Source organism: Glycine max, chromosome 12 (assembly GCF_000004515.6).
Source record: "Glycine max cultivar Williams 82 chromosome 12, Glycine_max_v4.0, whole genome shotgun sequence".
NCBI classification, from domain to species: Eukaryota; Viridiplantae; Streptophyta; class Magnoliopsida; order Fabales; family Fabaceae; genus Glycine; species Glycine max.
Genome location: NC_038248.2, coordinates 3575159 through 3582701, shown reverse-complemented (window position 1 = coordinate 3582701; position 7543 = coordinate 3575159). Strand labels below are relative to the sequence as shown.

Sequence of the window (7543 nt, the reverse complement as noted above, 5' to 3'; positions counted from 1 at the left end):
TAAGTATGTTAATCATATAAGAAAATCGTTTAATAGAATTATCATTAAGGATCGACAAAAATATTTTTTTATTTTTACAATGATCAAATTAATATAAAAAGTTTATAGAAACAAATTAATATTTTTTAAATTTTATAAAAATCTCAAACATATTTTATCCAGATAAATATGATGACTTATATATATATATATATATATATATATATATATATATATATATATATATATATATATATATTAGTAACACCGCTGGAAAAAAAAAATTCTAAAAGTGAGATATTAAATATATGCGCAAAGAGTATAAATGGTACTAAAATGACCTAAGGAGACAGCTTAAGGTTCTAAAAAAACAAAAAATAAAAAGTACATCATTCTCAATGTCCGCAATCTGTCACCAGAATAATATATATATATAAGATCTTTTTTTTTTGTTTATTGAAATATAGTTGTCTATCCATAAGATTCTATTTTTTGGTTGAATACTATACATAAGATTCCTGATTCCACTTGAATACTGGTGGTTTGGTAGTTTCACGTCAATTAATTAATTACACAACACAAGGGCAGAGTACAGTTATTATTTTATTTTGTCCATAATAAGAAAGCTTTTGGGACTGAGGCTGAGGCCGAGAAGGGTCGATCAAGGTTAACGGATTTCTATTTTTAGTAACCAGTTTGTGTACTTTTAAGTAACCCATTTATGTGAAACTGCCGCAAAAGACTTATACCACTCACTTCTATTCTCTTACCTTTCCTCTTATAAAAGTCTCTTCCCTTCTCCTGGGGGGTGTGAAAATTCTGAATTTTGATTTGCAAGTTTCAAGTTTTTGGAATTTGAGGATATCATACTTTTTTAGATAATAAAGTTTAGGCAAATTGAATTGAATCCAAAAGCTCACTCCAAACAAGGTAGATCTCAAAGTTCAGAAAACAACTTATAAATTACTCACTAATGAAGTTTTCACATTTTTCACATTGAAAGTGAGAGTCAAACTCACGTTCCATTGAACAACTTGCATTCACACCCTTTCTCATTGCTAAAAGTGGTTGACACTCTTTTCAAATCCTTGGTCTTGGTGCCTTTATTCTGTATTACACTCTTTCACTGATTGCACTTGCTCGGATACAAGCATTCCGGTTTCTAAGAAACCCAGTTTCATTGTTAAATTTGATACATATTTTTTAAAACAGTTTGTTGTTTGTTTACGTGGTATGATGTTTAAAATATCTTTTATGCTAAATTTGCTGCTATACAGTTGTTCCTGATTTTAAGATTGGAATTCTTTTTAGGCTTTAAATAATAGCTTTAGCCTTTAGGGTAGTTGGTGGCTAGTGTCTACTCATTAGTTGGTTGGCGATTTTTGACTCTAAGATGTGATGAGTTGCTTATATTTACTTCCACTAATTAGGACTTTTATTAAAAAGAGGACTTTGGACTGATTTTTGAATCCTGAATCCCAATCCCCTCAAGTTTCAAATACGCGATTTTAAAGTAAGGTGATTTTTTTTAATGATGAGGCGAGGATAGTTCAATAGAGAGATGAATTTTTGATTGAGTTTAATTTTTATATACAGTCTTTTTACATTATAAACTGATGAGAAATCATCTAAGGTATGGCTTTTAAAGTATTTATAGAATTATAGTAAAAATTAACATATGACAAATTAAGATTGAATGATAGTGTAAAAAAGTGTATTTTAATTAAATTCTAGAAGATTAAAATGTATAGGGATTTCAATCAGCTCAACACAGTGCTCAGTGAATTGCCAGAATCTACATATTCATCTTATAATTCAATTTGTTTTCCTTTCTGTTTGAGTGGTTGAGATTGTCATTTTTCTTTTTCCATCAAAAGAATTTTGTGTGACTTTTTATTTAATTTCCTGAATTCTTACACTTTGCTGAGATTGTGCATGCCTTACAATGTTAATCTTGCAGACTTTTAGGATGTTGGTAAACTGGGAAGAAGCCTCTGGTGCAAATTTTAATTCAAAGGAACTCTAACATTGGTCAAATTTCAAGTTCAATTTTTCTCTTCAACCTAATCATGGAAGACCATGTTTCCCCTGAGGGAAAGGAAGTTAGCTGTTGCGCACCTCCTGGGGCTCAGTTGGAGGAATCAACATCGGTAGATGGTGGAAAGAAAAATTCATCTTCAGAGGACATGTTTAGCAACTTCTCAGAGCTCATGAACTTTGATACCTATGCTGGCTGGAGTAATAGCCCATCCATGACTGATCTGAGTGTGGCTAATGTGTTTTCATTATTTTCCTCAGCGCCATATCCACCACCTGATGGATTGAATTTAGTGGAACAAAGCAATGGTTCATTCTTTATGACAGAAGATAGTGAATTTCACAATGGTATGGAAAGTTCTCCTAGTTGTGTTGAGAGAGTTATATTTCAGCAAATGGACATCCATCTTGGGTTCTTAGATGAAGCAAATGATTCAAATAACTTGGACTCAAAAGAAAAACTTAATGGCAAATCTCAGCAAGTTAATACCTCAGACATGTGCAATTACATAATCTCAAGGTCACCAGGTAGGTCGCTTGATGATAGAATGCTGAGGGCTTTGTCCTTCTTTATGGAATCAGCTGATGAGGGAATGTTGGCACAGGTGTGGGTGCCAACAAAGCATGGTGATGAATTCATCTTAAGCACAAGTCAACAACCGTATTTGTTAGATCCAAAGCTTGCAGGGTATCGTGAAGTGTCAAGGGCATTTACATTTTCTGCAGAAGGAAAGACAAGAACATGTCCTGGGCTTCCTGCTCGCGTGTTTATATCACATGTTCCTGAATGGACCTCCAATGTTGGTTACTACAATAAAACTGAGTATTTAAGGTTGGAGCATGCTAAGAATCACGAGATTCGTGGATCAATTGCTCTTCCTATATCTGATGTGCACTCTCAAGTGCCATGTGCTGTATTGGAACTAGTCACTACAAAGGAAAAGGCTAATTTTGACAGAGAATTAGAAATTTTTTCTCATGCACTCCAGGTGGATTTTTCTTTTGCTATTTCTAGCATATGCTTCAATTTCTTCTTATGTTGAGTCTGTTTGGAAAATCTGTGTTATTCTATTAGAGACTTGGCTATCTTAGTACAAAGGTTATCATGGAGAAGTTTCTACCTTGTCTGACAAAGTATCTTGTATTTTTTATATATTTGATGTTGACCTCTTGCTGTAGTTGAGGAGCAGTTAGGCAAGAAGATTTTTTCAGGATGTGTATGGTGTGTTCATATTTCTTGTGATCAAACTAGTACTAGTTTGCAAAAAGTGGAACCATAAAAATCATCTTGTGTAGGCTCATCCTATATTCATTAGTGCAGAGTTACTTTAAAGTGTACGCTTGGTTTAATTGATTGAGAAACCTCTAGGATTGTGCTAATATGTTTCAAAAACGTCTCAGTCATTTCAGTTATGGATGCACTATCAACCTACTTAGAAAACTGACCTTTTTTTGTTTTGGATATTTCCATATTATGTTATCATCAAAGGTACTAATGATAAATGTCTTTATGATGATTTTAAGCAGCTTGTAAATTTAAGGACTTCAATGCCTCCACGACTTCTTCCTCAGGTATTGATAGTCAATATTATGACGACTTATCATATTGATTTTCCCCTAGTCTAAAGACAAAGCTAAACTTTCTGAATTATGAAGAGTAGAAGTGCTTGAGATGTGTTTTTATCTGGATTTGTGAACTTCTTATAAGATTGCTTCTTTTTCTGCAGTGTTTATCAAGTAACAAAAGAGTTGCTTTAACAGAGATAATTGATGTGTTACGTGCCATGTGTCATGCACATAGATTGCCACTTGCACTAACATGGATTCCTTGTTGCTACAGTGAGGGAATAAGAGATGAAACTGAGAGAATACGAATCAAAGAGGGTCATACAAGTTCTAATGAAAAATGTGTCCTATGTATTGAAGAATCAGCTTGCTATGTAAATGATGGAGGGGTAGGAGGATTTGTTCATGCATGCATTGAACATCATCTTGAGGAAGGGCAAGGTATAGCTGGGAAAGCTCTTCAATCAAATCATCCATTCTTCTATACTGATGTGAAGACATATGATATTGGTGAATATCCCCTTGTTCATCACGCACGCAAATATAACTTGAATGCTGCAGTTGCAATTAGGCTAAGGAGTACCTATACCAATGGTGATGATTACATATTAGAATTCTTTCTGCCTGTCAATATGACAGGGAGTTCAGAACAGCAACTTTTATTGGACAATCTCTCAGGTACCATGCGGAGAATTTGTAAGAGTTTGAGGACAGTTTCAGATGCTGAGTTAACAGGAATAGATGGTTCCCAAGGTGGGTTTCCAAAGGAAAAAGTCTCAGGTTTTTTTCCAATGTCCAGGAGAAACTCTGAGATAGCATTCATAAATGGTGACCATGATTCGGTCCAGAAGATGTCCATGAAGACATCTAACATGAGAAATAATGGAACTGAAGCTGTTCATAGCCAGGTATATATTGACCAGTATCCTTTATCCTTTTACCTTTGTGAAATTTAATATGAAATGGATGCTGTGTTTGAGAAAGCATTTGTTCCAAGTAACTGTGATCACAGAATAGAACGGAGGGACAAAATATTGAATGTCCATCACATTTCATTTATGTCACAAAATGGAGCATTGATTTGATAGAGTTTATGCTTCAACTTTGTAACTTGTTGGTGAAATGATTTTTAATGTCTTTTTGGAATTGAATTTTGACATTGTAGGAATTTGTCTTGTAGGCAATGAATGGATCAAGAAAGCAGGTTGAGAAAAAGAGAAGCACAGTGGAGAAGAATGTTAGTTTGAGTGTTCTCCAACAATACTTTTCCGGTAGTCTGAAGGATGCTGCAAAAAGCATTGGTGGTGAGACCACGTTGTTATTTATGTTAATTTATTCACAATTTTTAACTCAGTTTAATGTTTTTGGGTTATATGAGGGATGTTTGTAATCGTTTGAGTTGCTTGGTTGCATACATATAAGTTTTATAGAAGCCATTGTATGTATATTTTTTTCCCTCTCCCAAAGTTACTACTTACTAGGGAAAACAATGAATGTAATTTCATTGAACGTTTTATGGTGGAATTGCTTAGAATGAAAGATACAAGAGAGATGTTACAGAGTGAGATATCAAATATGCTAGTGTAGTGTCAAACCTGAGTTGAGTTCATTAACATCCTTGTTAATGACAATTTAAATTGAAAACATATACTATTGTTGCTCTATGATTTTATCTTAAAGTTATGTTAAACATTTCTGAAAGGTAATTCTAGTTAACAAAGACGGATTTGTCGTTAACAAACATTTTTTTATTTGAACAGTTTGCCCAACAACTCTAAAAAGGATATGCAGGCAACATGGAATTTCAAGATGGCCATCCCGCAAGATAAATAAAGTGAACCGTTCTTTGAAGAAGATACAAACTGTGCTTGATTCTGTCCAGGGAGTGGAAGGAGGACTGAAGTTTGATCCTTATACTGGGGGGTTTATTGCCGGAGGATCAATCATGCAGGAAATTGATGCACATAAATATCTTGTGTTTCCTAAGAAAAGTTCTGTGAAAGATCCAAAGCCGGCAACACAAAAAACAGTCTCAGTAGCTCCAGCACCTGGAAGCACTAGGGAGAATTCTACAATTAAGTTGAATGATGATGAAAGTGTTTGTCTGGTGAGAAACAAGTTTGTGCACTCAAGAAATGTTCTTAACTCCAATAGCAGTAAGGGAGAATTGAAGAAAGACAATGTTTCTTCTGATGATTGTTGTGATGATTCAAAATCAATGGCCATGAATGATGGATCATGCCAGAAATCCTGCCTTTGGACCAAGACTCAGGATTGTCCTGAACAAACTTGTTCAATATCCTTGGTTACTGATGAGGTTGAAGTTGGTGTAGATAGGGTAGAAGGAGCTGATGAACATAACCATCCGACTTCTTCAAGCACTACACACTCATCCAATGGCTCTGGCTCAATGATGCATGGCAGCTCATCATGCTCTCAAAGCTTCGAGAAACAAAAGCATTCAAAAGTCAAGTCAAATTGTGTTGATAGTGGGTCAAAAATGATTGTGAAAGCTAGCTATAGGGGTGATACTATACGTTTCAAGTTTGATCCATCCTCAGGTTGTTTCCAGCTATATGAAGAAGTTGCAACAAGGTTCAAATTGCAAAATGGGTCATTCCAGCTCAAATATCTTGATGATGAAGAGGAATGGGTGATGTTGGTGAATGACTCGGATTTGCAAGAATGTACAGAAATTTTGGGTGACATTGGCACACGTTTTGTGAAGTTTCTTGTCCGTGACGTGCCTTGTGTTTTTAGAAGCCGTGGAAGCAATAGTTGCTTCTTGTCAGATAGCTCATAGTGTATGATATGATGCAAGGCTTCATTGTGAAAATTCAAGTCTTGCTACAACAATATTTTGTTAGTTTATCTCATTCTTATGTGAATTTTGGTTCACACTGGATTCTAAAACCATGTTGGTTGGAGGAGTTGGCCTTTTAGCCACCTATGCCATATGCAAATTTCTTCAGTTTCTGTGAAGATCTTGCAAGTGTCATTTATGGCCATTGGGTCAAATATTTGTTATAGTGCAATCTTTTAGGGTGCTCGTTTTTAGAAGATAGAAAGATAAACTCACATGGTAGCACTAGCACTAGCACTAGCATGTTAAATATGTAGTTCTCTCTCTATATGCTATGATTAAAGCTGCATAGAAGTCTACAGTTGTAGACAACATAGTTGTAATTAGCTCAATCTTCAGTTTGTACAAATTTGTAATAAGAAAATATGATCAAAAGTAAAAAAAAAAAAACTGTATATTTCAGTCCTTGTTTCTTTTTCCTTGCCAAATGACAAGAAATTATGAACATAAGTAGTGAGCTACCATAATTATGTGGTTAGGCAAGTTTCAGGTACCATAATATAAGGCATGTTTGATTCACTTATCATTTTTTGGTTTTAAAAACTGATTTCTAAAATAATTTTACACCACTTAGCAATTAATTTTTCTTCCAAATTCTATTAATTTTTGAAAAATTGTTTTCAAAAGAAGTATTTAAAAAAAAAAAACAGAAATAGTAGGAGATATTTTCTCTTTTTTTTTCAAATGTTATGTTAAAGTATTTAAGAAACAATTTTTTACAAAATAAAAATGTGCTCATGGGACAAACAATTTTAAATATATTGAAGGAACAAACAAATTTAAGTTAGAAAACTATTAAAAACAATAAACAAACAATGTCTTAATCATTGTCCATTTGGTCTCCTTAGTCCTAGATTTTCAATTCTTTCAACCCTGACAGTGTTTTAGTATAAAAATTGTGGTTCAAATTAATTTGGATACACATTTTAATTTTATTTAATAGTTTACAATCAATTCTAACTGTAAAAGAAATAAATTCAAAGTATGTGTTGTTCAATTACCTGAGAAACCCCCTCTTAAACTCGAATAGAGAAAAAAAGTTGTTCAACAATAGTCTAAAACTAAACTCATGAAAATTGCTTCTTCAAAATTCTTTAG

General features: G+C 33.8%; 1 protein-coding gene across 7 annotated transcripts; it reads left to right on the top strand.

Moving 5' to 3' along the window:
• The first annotated feature begins 485 nt into the window (after positions 1-485).
• Positions 486-6850, top strand: LOC100793770 (protein NLP9). 7 transcript variants are annotated; one of them, XM_041007361.1, is made up of 6 exons: positions 486-645; positions 1940-3005; positions 3544-3588; positions 3744-4490; positions 4763-4886; positions 5343-6850. In XM_041007361.1, the coding sequence occupies exons 2-6, from the start codon at positions 2049-2051 to the stop codon at positions 6383-6385; spliced, it is 2916 nt and encodes a 971-aa protein (XP_040863295.1). In that variant the 5' UTR covers positions 486-645; positions 1940-2048; the 3' UTR covers positions 6386-6850. The 7 variants fall into 7 exon arrangements, with proteins under 7 accessions (XP_040863295.1, XP_006592131.1, XP_014619986.1 ...); XM_006592068.3 differs by lacking the exon at positions 486-645 and adding an exon at positions 660-909; XM_014764500.2 differs by lacking the exon at positions 486-645 and adding an exon at positions 916-1046.
• The last annotated feature ends 693 nt before the right edge of the window (positions 6851-7543 follow it).

Bases quoted from the DNA above. Each gene is read 5' to 3' on its own strand.
- LOC100793770 (XM_041007361.1), top strand. From the start codon at position 2,049: ATGGAAGACCATGTTTCCCCTGAGGGAAAGGAAGTTAGCTGTTGCGCA. The intron at 3,006-3,543 runs GTGGATTTTTCT...GATTTTAAGCAG, and splicing joins TTTTTTCTCATGCACTCCAG to CTTGTAAATTTAAGGACTTC. The intron at 4,491-4,762 runs GTATATATTGAC...TTTGTCTTGTAG, and splicing joins CTGAAGCTGTTCATAGCCAG to GCAATGAATGGATCAAGAAA.